The 17,219-nt window shown below is 36.6% G+C and overlaps 2 protein-coding genes and 1 long non-coding RNA gene across 6 annotated transcripts; 1 reads left to right on the top strand and 2 right to left on the bottom strand.

The window, feature by feature from the left end:
* Nucleotides 1–153: 153 nt before the first annotated feature.
* Nucleotides 154–8,676, bottom strand: LOC136783399 (carboxypeptidase D). Of its 3 annotated transcripts, none has more exons than XM_066743522.1 (10): nt 7,808–8,676; nt 6,483–6,733; nt 5,221–5,354; nt 4,886–5,022; nt 4,460–4,647; nt 4,241–4,270; nt 2,339–2,634; nt 1,761–1,937; nt 1,573–1,665; nt 154–1,211 (listed from the first exon to the last, which is right to left on the bottom strand). In XM_066743522.1, the coding sequence occupies exons 2-10, from the start codon at nt 6,724–6,726 to the stop codon at nt 1,014–1,016; spliced, it is 1,497 nt and encodes a 498-aa protein (XP_066599619.1). In that variant the 5' UTR covers nt 6,727–6,733; nt 7,808–8,676; the 3' UTR covers nt 154–1,013. The 3 variants fall into 3 exon arrangements, with proteins under 3 accessions (XP_066599619.1, XP_066599620.1, XP_066599621.1); XM_066743523.1 differs by having other exon boundaries at nt 156–1,208; XM_066743524.1 differs by lacking the exon at nt 4,241–4,270 and having other exon boundaries at nt 156–1,211.
* Nucleotides 8,677–13,460: 4,784 nt separating this feature from the next.
* Nucleotides 13,461–17,088, bottom strand: fbp (fructose-1,6-bisphosphatase). Of its 2 annotated transcripts, none has more exons than XM_066743544.1 (6): nt 16,957–17,088; nt 16,757–16,872; nt 16,253–16,580; nt 15,413–15,871; nt 14,812–15,001; nt 13,461–13,732 (listed from the first exon to the last, which is right to left on the bottom strand). In XM_066743544.1, the coding sequence occupies exons 3-6, from the start codon at nt 16,426–16,428 to the stop codon at nt 13,544–13,546; spliced, it is 1,014 nt and encodes a 337-aa protein (XP_066599641.1). In that variant the 5' UTR covers nt 16,429–16,580; nt 16,757–16,872; nt 16,957–17,088; the 3' UTR covers nt 13,461–13,543. The 2 variants fall into 2 exon arrangements, with proteins under 2 accessions (XP_066599641.1, XP_066599642.1); XM_066743545.1 differs by having other exon boundaries at nt 16,761–16,872.
* On the top strand, nt 13,743–14,913 carry LOC136783410 (uncharacterized). The gene is made up of 3 exons (XR_010824265.1): nt 13,743–14,334; nt 14,424–14,702; nt 14,775–14,913. It is a non-coding gene; the product is annotated as an uncharacterized lncRNA (long non-coding RNA).
* Nucleotides 17,089–17,219: the final 131 nt, after the last annotated feature.

Raw genomic sequence — 17,219 nt, 5'->3', positions numbered from 1 at the left:
AATCTACTGACTTTTACACAAAATTACTCGTAAAATCTTTACAGTTTACCAAAGCCAACTAAATTTCAATGGCCTCTGCAAATACCAAAAAATACAGTTGAATTATTTTTGCAGAAACCGGAAGTAATGGGCGAGGGATATTGAAATCTTTGCTTCCATGGAAACATTTTCTTTATTATAACTACTTATTTATCTTTATATTATTACAACGCTGTCGATAAATACATAAATACTTTGTTTATTCTATATATCTGCAATATTATCGTCTATGTTTGGTCTCTATGTCGCCAGGAAACAGGCTTCGAACATTTAATGGAATATACAATACTCGAAAATATCTCTAATTCACGCGTGGATTGTAAAAACTAACGGTTTTACATAAATGCGCCGTTGATATAACGATATGTTGGCTGTGTCTCTTTTTTAGCAATTGATCGATGATGGATTATACGAGAAATCTATTACCTCCTCCCCTTTCCTCACTATATAGTTCTTCAACATTCGAATCCTTTCAACGCAAGAGAATTATCTCCAAGGATATGTAATCATCGCTCGATCGAATTGCACTCCGTAAAACTTAACCAATCACAATGAATATCTCTAATATATATATATATATATATAAACTAATTAAACTTTTCATTTAACAATTAAGTGTAAATATTGATACATTGGCGAGCTTTTAACGTTCGATTGCACGAAAATTAATTAAAATCCTCTCTCACTAACGATGAACACTTTGATGTCAGGAAAGAACTCTATTCGATGAATCGACTTATTATTGTTATAGTAAAATCAATTATCGACGTCTTCGATAAATATTCGTTATTATTTAGAATTGTTCGAGGGATCGAATCGAGTAGAAGCCTTATATAATATATAGTACGTTTTAATTAATTTTTTTGCAGTCGTTCGTCGAACCTCTCGAGTGGTCTCAAGTGTGAGCTGCGTGCATTTCTTCGTTAATTGGTTTATTATTCGTGGCTCTTCATACTCGTTTCGTGTCGGAATCGTCAACCAAAAAGGTTGCTGACCAGGGAGTTGAATCCATTGCTGATGGATGAGAAGATACCGGAATTGGTATCCGAGGCAGTGTTAGCTCCTGAATTTGGCCGGAAGTGCGAAATGTAGTCTCGATGCGGGTGAGATTTTATCACTGCGTTTCCACTGTACGGCGAAGCTGCAGAATCTTCGATCCCTGCGTGCCTCTGCTTTTCAAGAAACAAATAGATTTATCTCTCACAATTAACTCATTCGCGTCTACACGAGAACGTGATTGTGTTTTTACTGCAAAATATTCGATTCCGCGGAACGTCACCGTGTGCAACCACACTGACGTCACCAAATCGATGGAACCGAAAGAAAATTGACAGTTTCACTTTAATCTTTCATAATAAAGTACAGAATGAAAATGTTGAATTTAATCAAATTTAAATTATTATATTATTTACGGTTTTAAAAGTCTCTGCTCGACGATAAATTTTAGAATCGGGATTTAAATTGTTTATATATATATATAAGAAACTTTAATGTAAGATTTTTTGATTTGACTGTACAGAAATGTAAACTTACCCTCTCCGCGTACAAAGTGACGTTTAACAATGTAGGATGCTGTTCTATGACCATGAATTCGACTTCACGAGGTGCGTAGCCATTTGCGTAAACCTGCGGAAATGATTTTCAAGGTCGTTACGGAATAATAAACGTTGCACAAAGTGGCAAATATACATAATTATTCGTATCATTCACTGTCTACTCACCTCGAGCTTGTATATTCCTGGCAGGAGAATTCTCCAGAATTCTCCATACTTGGTAGTTAAGAAACTAACGTCACGGTGTTTAACTTTAACCGACGCACGTTCGATCGGATTTCCATTCTCGTCTATGACGAAACCGTGAACACCTCTGTGAGCCTCCGCCAAAAATTTCACCAGTGCCTGAAATCGTTAAATATTTTTTTTTTTCAAGAAGGATGGACAATAAAAATGACAATAATGAAAAGAGAAATATTACTCGATTCGAGTCGATCATGCTTGAAATATTTCCACTGAAACGATAATTTATTTCGCATTAATAAGCTTTTATTTAAATTTATTAATTTGATTGCAAAATGAAATAATTGTTTTAATTCAATTTTTTATTTACCAAAACCAAATCAATTGTTTCATTGGCACTATTCGATGCAAGATTTATTTAAATATTTATTTTTCCAGTCGATTATATAACGATCGAATGAAATACTCTCTACGCGTTATCATTGATCATTGGGAGAAAAACAAAGTATCGTTTCCATGAAATATTTTAGCGTTCGAAGATTGGAAAAATTTAAGATACGAACCACTCGATTTTCTTCCCAGTAATGGGGCAGATCGTCAGCTGGAGGATATTTGCAGCAGGAAAGTTCAAGGGTTATTTCCATACAACCGTTCCAAACGTAGTTGAAATCCTGCATACCACCGGTAAGTGGGTACCATTCGGCGCCATTTGTGATTCCATTCTTGAATCCAGGCTGAGATGGGGAGCAGGGTGCTCCTTGGTGCATCGAGCCATGATTTTGCGAATAAGTTAGGGACAAGTGACGGAAAACGTCATCATCCGGTGAAACACTGGGCATGGATGAGTAACTCTGAAACACTATCGAAACATTTGCTATTGTTCCTCTGATATATATATATATATATATAAGCTATCGTGTTCACTCTTCTTCAATTAAAACTATATGTCGCTTCTTCGATAGAGTTTCGTGTCGATAAGAAGCAACCGTTTACTTTCGAGATCAAAGCGAGACTGAATATACACAATTCTATGTAGAGTGATTCATTAATGAACAAATCGGTTAAAAATAAAGATTTCATACACTGCCGAGAAAGCTTTATTGTTTATGCCAATCGAAGCAAAATCATTACTATATGATCTGTCAACAAATTTTTGTTAGAGTTTTCTGTCGATAAAAGGAGATCGATTTCTTTCGAGATAAAAACAAGATTTACTGTATAGTTCTACAGGATGATTTTTTAAATGAACGATTTACTTAAAAATAAAGATTTAATCGATTTCATGCACAGCTTGGAAAGCTTTATTGTTTACATCAATCGAAGCAATATCATTACAATGGTATTCCAAAAAATTTTTGTGAAAGCTTCGCATCAATGAAAATAAATCGGTTTGTTTCGAGACGAAAGCGAGATTTATTATACAGTTCTATGGAATGATTCATAAGTAAAAGATTCTTCAATAAAAAACAGTATTAAGTGGTCTCATACATAGTCTATAGAAAGCTTTTTCATTGCTAAACTTGGCAAAAGTTTCGTGCCAATAAAAAGCGATATGGTCGTTTTATTCGAATGCGAGAATGCAATTTAATTCTACAGGGTGCTACATAAATAAATGATTTGGAAAAAAGTAACTAGTTTCATACATGTACACACCGGAAAGCTGCTTTCTATCTATAAACTAAGTTAAAATTTCGTGTTAATAATAAACAATCGGTTGGTTACTAGATGAAAGTGATATTGTCAGAGTTCTACTGGATGATTTAGAAATAAAATATTCTATTATAAAAATAAATATTTTGCTTGTTTCATATGCATGCAGTATAAAAAGCACAGTCATTGCTAAATTTGGCAAAAATGTTGTGCAAATCAAAAGCAATAAACTCGCTCAATCTGAGAGCGAGACAGTCGGTGCAGTTGTACAAAGTGATATTGAGAAATCAAAGATTCTATTACAAAAATAAAGCTTTCGCTTGTTTCATATGCCCTATAATAAGCTGCTAATTCACTGCTAAACTTGGCAAAAGTTTTGTTTAAATCAGAAGCGATAAACCGGCTGAATCTCTAGAAACGAAACTGCCAGTAAAGTTGTACAGGATGATTCATGAAAGGAGTACTCCATCAAAGCTAAAGATTTCTAAAGTCGTCCCTGGAGAAGCTAACCAGGAGTAATTACACGAGCATCTTATAAAAAACTCAGGAAAGCATAACTTTATTACCATTACATCTACCGTGTCAAACTATAAATTTCCTTAGCATAGTTTCAGAAACTTTTTATGCATGCATTTAAGTAGTAAAATTTTATTTCTTTATACTTGATAAAAAATCTTCTGAATAAGAGAACAGCGAGCTAAGCAGATTACAGGGAGGAAAATCATTCGCATTCGTGTAAAGCTTAAAGTTTCAAGGCACGAGAAGAAAAAAGTGGAAATATTAGGCAAGCAGATAAGGAAAGTTATTTACAATACCTGCACAAAGAGGCGCTGATCGACATATTCCTGACGGCATGAAAATTTACACACTGTTATACATAAGGGTACATAAAGCAAATTAATCCAAGCTCAAAATCAAATTACATCAGGGTTATAATTGACATTTGTATAGAATAATGCGTGTATATTGTAGTGTATATATGTTTAAAGAAATCTGCATGGGCTTGCGAGGAAAAATCTTTATAGGCAACTTACGTGAATTGGGCGTATTGTCGAATGGATAGCTGGCGACGAGTGCCCCTCCGTGTAAACTACCGGAAAGTACAAATTGGATTTTCGAAACCCATTCTTTCACCGCCTCCGTTTCCGGCTGGCTCTTCTTATTGTTCTGTTTGAAGTAATCCGGAAAGTTGCGATTCAAATCGAAGCCCCGAGCATTGTACCTGCGACAATACATCGTTACTACCCCCTTAAACATTCTTCACACTCGTTGAACAAATATAGTAAAACCACGCAATTTGAAATTCTGCAAAATTTTCACAAAATTAAAATCTTTATCAAACGTACGCTTTTTATCGCACAAAGTTGTAATTTGTTTATGCAGGATGGAAGGTTTGTATCGAACTGAATGGAAAGTGCGACAGTTTGAAAATTTGTCCTCTACATTGTAAAGTTACAAACCTGCCCTGACCACCCTCGCAATATCCTTCTTTGGAAACTTCGAATCCATCAGGATTCATGGACGGTAAAATGTGGATCCTTGTGTTATCCAGCAGCCACGTGATGTATGGATCTGTCCCGTAAGTGGTCACCAATAACTGTCGAGAAATAACAATTTAATTGGACCATCGAAGAAGATTATTGTCTATATTTGGTATAAATAATGAATTAATGATGGAATTTTGTTGGAAAACTCGGGAAAATAGTTGAAAGTCGATGAAGGGGTGGTTGAAGGAAAGTTGAAGGGTAAATCGTGATTATCGAGTCATTTTTGTAGTGGGTAAATTTATACATACGTGAATCAGGTGCAGCATGAGTTCGCGACCCACAGCTTCGTTCCCGTGTATGTTGGCTACGTACTTCACATCCGGTTTGCCAATCATGTGTTCGTACGGTGAGGAAGATACGACTATCACCCATAAATCTCGACCTTTTAAACAAGATAACAGAGTTGTCCATTTAGCTCAGCTAATAAAGCACCCTTTAAGCTTATACAGGGTGGTCCAATAACTATATTACCACCTTGACTATCTTCGAGAATGGAAGGTTAAGAAAAAAAAGTGCTATCAAAGTTGCTTCGTATGAAAGAACAAATCGTACAGTAACAACGATTTTTTTTTAAGGTGGAGATGCTTCGGAGATATCAAAATTTATTTTTTTGTTATGAAAAACCCTATTTTTATTACATATTTTTGGTAGTTGTTTCGAGGACCTACCACAATACTTTAAAATATTGTATTATTTAAGCTACCCCTTTTTACGATATATATATATATATATATATAAAATTAAAGCTCTTACATCGATGTGTATGTGCTAAATGGTGAGTTTGGATGATAAGAACACAAGTGTTTGTCACATCACTTACATATTACTCTGAATGTACGAAAATCTCGTAAGCAGTTGCAAAAATATTTAATAAAAAATAGAAATCTGCATTAAAAAAAGGCACGAATGACCTTGAAATCTTCAAATCATTTCCATACATAAAAAAACTGTTTTCACAATACAATGTTCTCCTTTGTACAAAGTAAATTTGATTGCACTTTCTCGCTAAATCTTCTACTTTCAGAGGTAACCAAGATGGTGATTGTTACTGGGCCACCCTATAAGTACAGCATGTATTTTATTTCTACATCGTATATATAGGTTCAAGGCGAAAGAAACTCGCGAATCAAGGATAACCGATCGGTCCAATTTTATTGTTTTAATTTCTACAATTCAATTAGATCCGGAGATGACAGTGTATTTTTTATAAAAAAAAAAAAAAAGTAAAACTAACAAGGGGGTGATTTTTCTCGATCTCAGATTAAATGGCAGACGGCCAAGGTGGTCGAGGATTGATCGATCGATAAAAGTGGGCAACGCTGATGAAGATTTACGCGTGTTTTACGAGTGACCTTGAACTGGAAACAGTTAGGATTTCAATAGAGAGAGAGAGAGAGAGAGAGAGAGGGAGAAAGAGATGAAGAGAGAGCCTTAACTGTATTAAAAATTACTGTTAGACTCGCGCGGAGAGGTTGGAAAAAGTGAGTATAGATATGTATGTGAGGTATACCTTTGACGGATTTTCCTATGGAGTACAAGGCAGTGAGATTTTGAAATCTTAAGGAAGTGGTCCTGAGAAACCTGCTCATCTGTTCGTAATTGTGGTATTTGAACTCGATGTTGTAAGGGTCCTCGTAAATGGAGTAACGAGAGTTGTAATGCCTCGGCAGGTCACCCTTGTTCGCATTTGGTAACACGGCCGTGCTTTGTACCCTTCCGTAGAGGGAAACCAGGAAAAACAGCAGGTAGTACATTCTGAAACTGGAAAGTGTTACGTTCCATTAGCAAGTGAAGCAATTGCACAATCCTCTGCTTGCTTCACTATTTCTCTCTTCGCGATCATTTCTATGCCCAAATTCGCGAATCGAACATTTGCCAAATTTCAGAATAAATGTCACCCTTTCGCTCTTCTCGGATAAATTCTCATTCAGACAACGTCACGAAAATTCCAATAAAATATCAAAGGTCTTAGAACACTCGAATAATTAATCCGGATAAATATGGTCACGTGAAAATAACATATGTCAACTATAATAAGACGTCGAAATGTGGGTTTATAAAAGTATCAAAGACACAGATGCACAATGAAATATATAGTAGAATATGTACAATAATTTTAGATTTTGCGAAATATAAAACTTTTTAATAATTCCATTGATCAAAGAAAAAATTGTATAGGTATATGTATTTATTCGAGCCATAAGACTTTATATGCACTTAAAACGTCGAATTGACAAAATAATTAAACTATTAAGACTGGTTTAAGAGAAAAGTGAAGGTAAAAGGATGAAAAATTCTTTTCAGTCGAGGATTAAAACCGCAATTGTAAATAAAACTATTTATCAATCTAATTCAATTCGAGCACAAATTGAACATAGAGCCATATTAGAGGTCAGAGCTTGAACAGCTGGATTTTAAATAGAGAAGAAATGAAAAATTATTTTAATTTGAAAATTAATCGTCACGCGTGTTTAAATATGTAAAAAGCACGTAGAGAGATATACTTCGTTAAAAGCCACGTTAGCACCGAGTTCCAATAACCAAACTGTATATACAGTTTATTACATTGACCGAGAGACGAAGGTAGATAAAAATTGAATGAAAATTATTTTTCAGTCGAGGGTTAAGGACGAGCGCAGAGATAAGAGTAATTTGTTATTACAGTGATTAAATTTTAACCGAGTATAGATACGCAGAGTTAGTTTTAGGGTTGTCGATGACTCGCACGTATCCGAGGATGACGAGTGGAGAAAATCGAGCCGAACTCGAATAATAATAACAAACAACCAAGGAGTAACAATAAAAAAGGATCAACCAAGAATAATCGTGTATCACCTGGCAAACGTGCCGCGTCACCGATGAAAGCGAGATAACAAAGTGTGCAAGTTGAAAAAAATGGACAAAGTGGAAAAGTTTGGGGCACAATTCATTCGTCGAGTCAGCGAGCAACAATACTGCGGCTTCTTGCCCTTTTCATCCCTCGCGTATCACCGCACCCTTCCTTTACCCCCTACGACTATTCTCTCCTCGAACGTTCGCACATTCCACACAACTATCCTGGTATCACACCCGCAGATCCACTGCAACTTTCCCGCAAAAACACACACTGGCGTCTGATGAAAAGAAAAACAAGCTACGCGGGCGGAGGCAGCGCAGAAGGAACCGGAAATAAACGGCTTCTCTCTCTCTCTCTCTCTATATATATATATATATATATATATATATAACTAGAATGGACTCGGCAGCTCGTTCCAACCCTACGTCCTTTTTCCTTCGCCGCTCTCCGATCGAATTTCGATATATTTCCTCGCTCGATCTCTCAGATCTGGGTTAAGCTCTTCTCACGATTCGGCATCCGTGTGATTTTTACATCGCCGATCCGTTTCCGGTGGCCGCGCACGACTCCTTCGACCTTGCTTCGAGCACGGAGGCTTTCGGTGTTTCGAGTTTCGACGAGCAGCGAGTGGTGGGCCACGACGGCCCGCGACGACCAGGAGTAGGAAATGAATTGGCGAAGATAGTGTGGAGAGGTTGCAGGGAGGGAGGACGAGGTATTGGGACAGGAGGAGGGAGAGGAGATTGGAAAAGGGCAAAAAAGGGGGCAAAGCCGGCAGTGGCCGATGGACGGAACTTGCGTGGCGACTGGCGTGGCGTGGCGTGGCGTGGAGTCACGGGAGTAACGCGAGAGGTGCGTGGATACTGTGAACTTTCCAAGAGAGGCAAAGTGTGCCATGCATTCGCTACCACCACCGCTACTACCACTACCACCACTATCATCGTGCCTGTTACCACCACAGACGCTCTTCCTCCTGCAACGCTCGCTCGCCCGGAAAAATCCTCCTTCACGCCCAACAACAAAACACCCTAACCGGTTGCCCCCTCCACCTCTTTATTCTCGCTTTTATCGCCCTCTAACCTTGACCGATCTCTTCCACACCTCCCCATTCCTTCAAAGCCATTCTTCCCCCCTGATCATGTGGCTCACGCATTTTCTCTCTTTCATCCATTCCGTCAATTTCTCCCTATCTCTTTCGGTCGCTACTCGTTTCTAACTATTATTAACCTTTGATCTTGACATTATCAGCAGCTTATCATTATAACGCTATTTCCTTCTCCCGCTGGACTCTCCTCTCTCCCTCTCTCTTCACTTTCTTCCTCTGCACTTATCAAGGTATTTCCGTCCGTTGCTCGTTAATTTCGAGAGAGAAAGAGAGAGAGAGAGAGAGAGCTCGGTGCTAAATATTTTCACCCTCCCTTTTTCTGCTTTTAGTAGAATAGAAAGTGGATCTGTGGAAGGAAGCGTCGAATTTGTTCTGCTACTGTCGCGCATTGTTCCAGAGTTTTGTCATGCAGAAACTATATCGTTCGTTAAATCTCAAAATTGCTCCAACGTTCTCTCGTTTCCTGTGTAAACAAAGAATCGGAATTATTTTTATATAACGCATGTACGAGAATCACTTTCGATATCTCTACCAGCTTCCTGTGTGCGAGTCTACTCTCGTTTTTTTATTTATTATCAGCCTTCGGATATTATTGTATAATTTTTGCTTTGCAACGCATAATTCCTCTTGCTGCACTGTTCGATGCAGATTAATTTCTGCGATTAAAAAGATGAACGTATAAATGAGTCTTCCAATTTGCGAGGAACAATTTATCTCGCGATGGTCGGTTTATATCTGGGCAGCTAATTACCGTTGGTAATTCGTGTCCAGCACGGTGCAGTTTTTTTAATTGCTTAATTGCAACGGGTAAGTTGTCCGTGATCATTAGCTCCATATGGTACCTTGCAAACTTGGTGGTCTATTAGTCGCCAAGTCAAGCAAAACTCCAACTTACCTGACATGCACCTTTAATGTAAAGGAGATTCGACTTAAGTGTCAATTAAATCATCCAAGAGCATTTCCGGCTTAATTTTCATTAGCACGTCCCACGACTCGTCTTGGAGAAAGGTCGAAACTTACAATATTAGAGTCTTCCTCGATGAAGAGATACTGCAGGGTAGGAGGTACAGTTTCACGAAACAAAATTGATCGTTCCATTATTGGAACCGACACGGATTAATAACTGAAATCAATGTTCCATGTAGTGTTGGGACAAAGGACCTTTGACTATTTTCTATTTAAATTTAAGCGAATACTCTGTCATCTTGATAATTGTGGATTCAATTCAGTGCAACGAGAGCGATTATTGAAAATGTTGAGAAAAAGGAAATAATAAATTTGAGATTATAGCAAATTCATGGAAATAACGAGGAATGCCCTCCAGTGGTATTATTAGTTTTTTTAAAATTAAATATATACTTATGTAATACTCCTGTTTCATTTTATTGACATCAATTAATAACATTTAAAAATTAACCGATACATTATCATTATTATCAATAATATTTACATTTGTTAGCTCTGCGTGTTTTGTAACAAATGTAATGTAATAAAGGCATATTTGATGAATTTTAATTGAAAGAATTTTGTTGCGTTAGATATCTACTACGTTAGTCAAACATGTTTTGTATTCGAAGTATAAACAAAAAAAATATACTCTAAAAGTTCGCTACATTCGATTTTCTCAAAATAATTTATTAATATATTTTTCTTCTTTTACGAAAAAATGAATTGTTAAATAAGAAAAATTAATGTTTTATATTGTGTTTCATTTATTTGTCAACGTTGCAGCATTGTTTATTTCAAAAAAAAAAACTTGTCCGACTAGCACAGTAGATATCTACTACGATGATGTCCTTAATTGAAGTCCTGTTTTTATTTGTGTGGGCAATCCTGACTCTTTTCTCTCTCACTCTCACCCAGATTGTTTTAATCATAGCATGCAACGTGGGACCACCTGCTCTAATAGCATCAAACTTGCAGAAATATATTTCAGGAATATCGCTGAAACATTACTGTCATTTTACTGTAATAATTGAGCAAGTCTTTAATACTGTTAGTTTGTCTTCCCGAAACAACGTTTCGTCCCGTTATTAAATTTGATCACTTTATAATGTATATCAAAACACTTAAAGCCAGTTGAATTTCATTTGAAAAATTGCATCACAGGTCTGTCGGACAGAGAATTCGCGTCTATTATTTCCTCGCTGATACCGAGACTACCTCGAAACGAGAGATGAAAAGCTTTCAAGGTCACGCCTGGACATTTTCAATCTTGGGAATTGAGAAGCAGCGATGGAGCCTGATACAGAGACGAGGGAGGTTTTTCATCATCTCCAAGTGGTTTTCAATGGAAGCACCGAGCGTTAATTTGGGCCAAAGAAGATGGGTAAATCCTGCCAGGAGATTTTTTTTCCAGAGCTATGGCAATTGTGGAGAGGAGGATCTTGGCGATGCCGAAGTGACTTGCGGTCTGAGCCGGGACAAAACATTTGGTGATATTACTTAAAGGTAGAAGAAAAAAGCAGGAACAACGCGAGTGCGAGCACAGCGGATTGGATTTGGATCCCCTCCATTCCTCTAGTCACGTGTCCCCTTGGCCGTTAAAGTAGCAGATATGGGTGTGTTGGTGGAAGAGTGTAGCAGCAGCTCGGTGGTTGAGGGTCATAATAGGGGGAGATGGTAGAATGAAGCAGAAGAGAAGCTATTGAGGACGGTGTCCTACTAGCGGATTGGCTCGACGAGCTTGGATCGTACGTGATTTCGGATGGATCGTTGAACCTACGTGTATATGTGTGTATACTGTATATACCTAGTGTGAAACACGTTTCAAGAGAATTTCAAGTAAGAAGTGTGTCAGCGTGGCACACGTGACGTCGTTGGTGCAAGTGGAGGAAAGATAGGGGCCAAGCCAAGTGAGGTTAGGTTCTGCTGGGTTGGTCGACTGGACGATGACGTCATTGTTATGTACGAGGCGTTGGGGGACCAGGGGGAAGAAACGATGGGCTCGTCAACGGAGCATCGCTAAATGCCCGGCTCACGGTCGATCATCCACCTTGAGATTATCATCAGGGGACCTCGATACCAAAGCGCGCCTATTTTAAACCCAGAAACCCCCTTTCGCTCTTTACCTCAATTCTCCTGACAAAAAGCTAACCTAAAATCTTAATCTAAATTAGTTCTCGATCGTGTTACAGGAATTTATAACAGCATCCATTGAATTAACTGCGGATCATTATTTTTTGAACATCGTCTACTATGGGCGATATCCATTCTAAGGAAGGAAGAAGAAGAACTATGGACACGCAATATGTTTTATTTCCAATTTCAATTCTATATTACAAACCACGTCTAGTCCCCCACATAGCACATATAATTTCAAAGCGTTCCCAAAACGTTTCTGCGGACACACATCAGCACATTTTAGGAATACATTTTATTCTTTTATTACTGCTAGATATACTGAGATTGTTGAATATTTGTAAAATAGTTTAACAAAAATTATTAAACGAAAAAAACTTGTCGGTATTAGATCATTTTCAAGTTATTTGCTTTGCGTGGTTTAACCTTTGATACGCAGATGATTCAATTCAATGTTTATTCAGCGTGTATGTTAAATTCTCCACTTATGTTTTAATTGACGGAAGACCATTTAGTTAATGATGATTGCGATCAAATTTCACTTCAAACAGATTTCATAAATATTTATGCAGCTACAGAAATAACTTATGGATGCAGCTCTTGGAGTAATCATTCCGTGACGTTACTCGGAGCTGTTGATGAATTTTACTTGCGCACAGAGAACATAGGTGAATTTAAATTTCTAGCAGAAATACTTCATACCGGTACTTTTATCTTACTCCCCCTCTCTTATTTTCTCTTTGGTCCCACGTTCCCCTGTAATTTTAATATAACCTATAAATATAGAGTCTCCGTCTACTTTGAGCATCAACTTCACTTATTCATCTCTCAAAGTGGGTCATTTTTTCAGCCACTGACCTCTGCATGCCAAAGATAAACAAACGCGAAATTAGTTTATTGTTCGTACAAGTTTGTCATTTTATTTATAGAAAAGATTAGAAAGAGCAATCATAATAAAAGCCATTCCCACGCTTTACAAATTTCTGGATATTTTCAGACAATAAACTTTGTGGTCTAGTTTGCATAGAATCGTACTAATAAAAGCTCTAATGTAATGAATAATACATTCGCGATAATAAAACATGGTATACTATTTGCATTATAAATATATAGTCGAAAGATTAAAATTGTTATAATCTTTATTGTTAGATGACGTCCGGTGAATATTTCTAGTGCAATGAATAATTAAAAAGATAAAAGAGGACATTTCACAGTTATTAAAAATAGGAAAGGGATATTTGAGTAGAAAGTGTTTTATTTAGAATGATATTTCAAGCAATTCAAAAGAATTTAATTAACAAGGGCATCATCATTTTGGTTGCACGGAATAATTTAGCATCATCGAGAAGTTATTAAAGTAATAACAAAAAATAATATGTATATAAAAAAAAGGTTCTATTCAGTGATTCGTTTTAAAATTTTCAAATGAAGGGCACTGGAAATAATTGAAAGCGATGATAAAAATCTGGAATGACAATTATTTTGTTTTATTGAAAATAGATAAAAACAGTAGGTAAGTCTAAATCAATGATAACAAAATTTGTTGGGTTTATTTGTCATATTTTTGTATGAGCTGCAACACATCTTGAACATCTTCCGTTGATCCTAGGAAAATAGGCGATCTTTGGTGAATCTGCTCCGGAACAATGTCTAGGATGTCGATGTTTCCATTTGATGCAAGACCACCGGCTTCTTTCACCAGGAAGGCCATCGGTATGCACTCGTACAAAAGTCGAAGCTAGAATTTCATAATAATCATCGTTTATTTAAAGTCATTACAGAATCTTACACACAATAATATTCAGGATTACGGGACTATCGATATCTTATAAATTATTCATTGATCACGTCTCTTCATTTAATACGGTTCTATACCGGTTTACTTATTAATTTAAGAACAGTTTGAAAGGAAAAAACATTCGACATTAAAATTAATTAGTTTAGCCGATCGTTAAATAAATAAAGAATACAGACATATTTTGGTAATATCTGTTGAGCTAGAATAAATATAAGTATAATTATTACAATTTTATTTTGCTGAAAAAGCTTAGTAGCGTTTATCTCTAAATATTTTTTATCTTTGATTTTTTCGTAATGTTTTAGTCTTGTTATTGCAATTTTAATGATTAAGAGAGACGAATTTGCTTATTTATCCAGCTACATTGGTAATCTTTGATAACAATGGGCTTGACCCCTCGAGCCCTATCAAGTGGCAAACGAGCTACTCCAATGTGCGTCCGAGCGGGGTGTGCATGTTTAAGGGAATGGACGCGAGTGTAATTGTGCCATGTGCGGTAGATCGGGTAGAGTAGCTCCAAGGTCCGCTAATTCGAGAGAAAAGTAGGTGAAAGTAAAGAGACCATCAGTGTACGTCAACAGAACGCTCTCTCAAATTTCACTAATTGTTATCTTTTCCCTCCTCTTTTAAGAAAATAAAGAATGCAGCGAAACACGTTCAAGACTTTCTTCAAACACTTCAAAGGTCGTTTACCGGGTTAATACAAAATAATCACAACCATAATATCAATAGAGTTAAGAAAAGTAACCAAACAATAAAACCCCCCAAAGAGTCGAGTGAATTACAAAGAAAATTATGAAGAAATGTAAACATCGATGGAAAATTTTGTTGTGATTATTCGGGTTACGGAATTCAAAATAATTATTTCTGGGTATTACGAGCGTATTTGAAGTACGAGTGGGTAATCGAGGTTGGTAAAGGAGCCACACTGAAAGCGTTACTTCGGCGAACTGTAAATCCGGTTTATTTCTGTTGTTTACAGTAATTTCTAGGAGATGCTTGCGAGTGCGATGGCTCACCTTTCCATTGGGACTGGTTTGCGAAGCGGGATAGAGGAAGATTCCACCGTACTTGATGGTCCTGTGGACATCGGCTACCATCGAACCAACGTATCTGGCGCTGTAAGCTTTACCGCTATTTGGATATTTCTTCGAACGCACGTACTCTTTGATAGCTTCGCTCCACGTGGCTTCGTTCCCCTCGTTGATACTGTCACATTCAACATTGTATTATTTTTGCTCGCTCCTTTAAATCTATTTTCACCATCCACCCTTGCTCTTCTTTATACTACGATATAAACTCCAATATACCAACTCTTATCCTTAACAATTTACCTTTCTCTTGAGTAAATTAAATAAATACATCAGCTAAAATACATTCGCCTTCAGCCAACCTTTGCTTCATTGTTTTGTCTTACTTTTCATACTATCTTAATTATTTAACTTGCATAATCCAGAAAGTTAACAATTCAAAAATAATGAGTAAAACAAATCCCTCAGTCATTTACAGGTTGAATAATATATATTTATATAGAATTATTAAAATAATCCCTATACTAATATAAAGAGAGTTAAGTATCTTTAAACAAGGTCTGTTTTTGAGTTTCTTACTCTACCTTACCTATAAATCTTTCCTCTGGAGGGTATTTTCATATTTTTCTCGGTTAAAATAAATTCTCCTATGGCTGGGTCGTAGGTGAATCCATTGACACCGTGCCCGGTGCTAAGAACGATCATGGTTGCTGATCCATAAAGAGCATAACCTGCAGCGACGAGATTCTTCCCAGGCTGTAATGCTGTGACTTCCGATTCAGCTTGCTCGCTTTTGTGATAAATTCCAAAAATCGAGCCAACGGATACTAAACAGTCGATGTTTGAGGAACCATCTAGGGGATCGAAGCAAACTATGTATTTGCCTCGTTTCTCAGCATCAACTTCGATCGCGCATTCATTCTCCTCGCTAATTAAACGATGAGTGGTGAACGAAGACGTCAACATGTTTATAAACAGTTCGTTGCTCAAAACATCCAGTTTCTTAACTTCTTCGCCTTGCACGTTCGTATTACCAGCAATTCCATACCTTTCACAAAAATAAATGTTTATTTATTTAATGCATTTGTAGATATACATTAAAATTTAGAATCGATGGCTTGTAAAAATTAGTACGGTTCTTAATTATCGAATAAAAATATTTCAGCAAAATTAATTAGGTGTGACGGGAATCAAGTGACCTAATAAGTATAAAAAATGCTTTTTGATAAGTCAACAAAATTACAAAAATATACGACTGCACTAATATAAAGACTAGAGATTGATAGAGCGCTACAATTCTGAAGTTCTCCTTAAGGTATATAGTTCTCGTGCAAATGTATGTTCTTAAGAATTTATGGTTGAATTAGCATATAAGAACTTCGTTGAATCTTTTGCTAGCAATAGGTGGAAGGGATAAAGCTTTACTCACATATTAGCAATGCCAGCTTTTCTGACGGCAGAGCTGACAGCTTTCACCGCGGTCTGTATACTATTTAACAATTGGCTAAGATCACCGGTAGCCTTTGGAAACTTTTGCTGCTCAGCCAGAACAAATCTGGTCAAAGTCATGCAATCCGCGTCAAAACTGTGTCCTTTCGAAGCCATCTTATAAATTTCACCTGTCTTTTTAAATGGACCACTGGTTTGGTTCTTTTTTGCTCTTAGTTTCTTCCTTTCTTACTCCACCAACTTATTGCAACGTCTACGATACCGGATACACCACTCGCCGCCCATACCAGCCCAGACTGGCCCCCAGACTGAAAATATTTTCTTTCTAACTTTAGATTACATAAGTTTATTCCGCAACACGTCCTTATCTTATATTCGGACATATACCAATATTAAATTCATTGCTATAGATCCAAACACTTTTCAATAACATAACTCGAAACTTTAATAACTTTTTTTATGCTCTGTTTAGTCATTTACTCACGCACGTTGTCTTATCTATTTTTCTCTTCGTAATAACAACAGATTCTTGATACACCCGTTTTATTCAACTCTTTATAGGTTTCCAAGTTGAACATTCTCGCTCACTTTTTAACTCACCTGAAAAAAATCCATTATTTTTAGTGTAATAGTGTAAATATATGTATACGTAATGACAATTTCATTAACAATTCCTCTTTATACCTATTATATTTGAGCTGTTTAATTTATTTCTACTATATAAGTAGTTTTGAGGTTAAGTATCGTAACTATTATAGGTATGTATATACATACACGAAAAAACTTTGATGAGAAGAAAAAAAATTTTGGTAAATAATTATTTATGGTATAAATGAATAAAATTTGCATGTACATTCATCTTTTTGATGGTTTTACATGATTTTCCGTAACAAAAACAGTTGAAGCAGACAAAAGCTGAATAAAGTTTAAATTACGCGCCATTAAAA

Source organism: Prorops nasuta, unplaced genomic scaffold, assembly GCF_024137725.1.
Source record: "Prorops nasuta isolate Cenicafe-Biocafe unplaced genomic scaffold, Cenicafe_Pnas_1.2 PNAS00033, whole genome shotgun sequence".
In the NCBI taxonomy this organism is placed as follows: domain Eukaryota; kingdom Metazoa; phylum Arthropoda; class Insecta; order Hymenoptera; family Bethylidae; genus Prorops; species Prorops nasuta.
The sequence above is the reverse complement of the archived record's forward strand: the minus strand, read 5'-3'. Positions and strand labels throughout refer to the sequence as shown.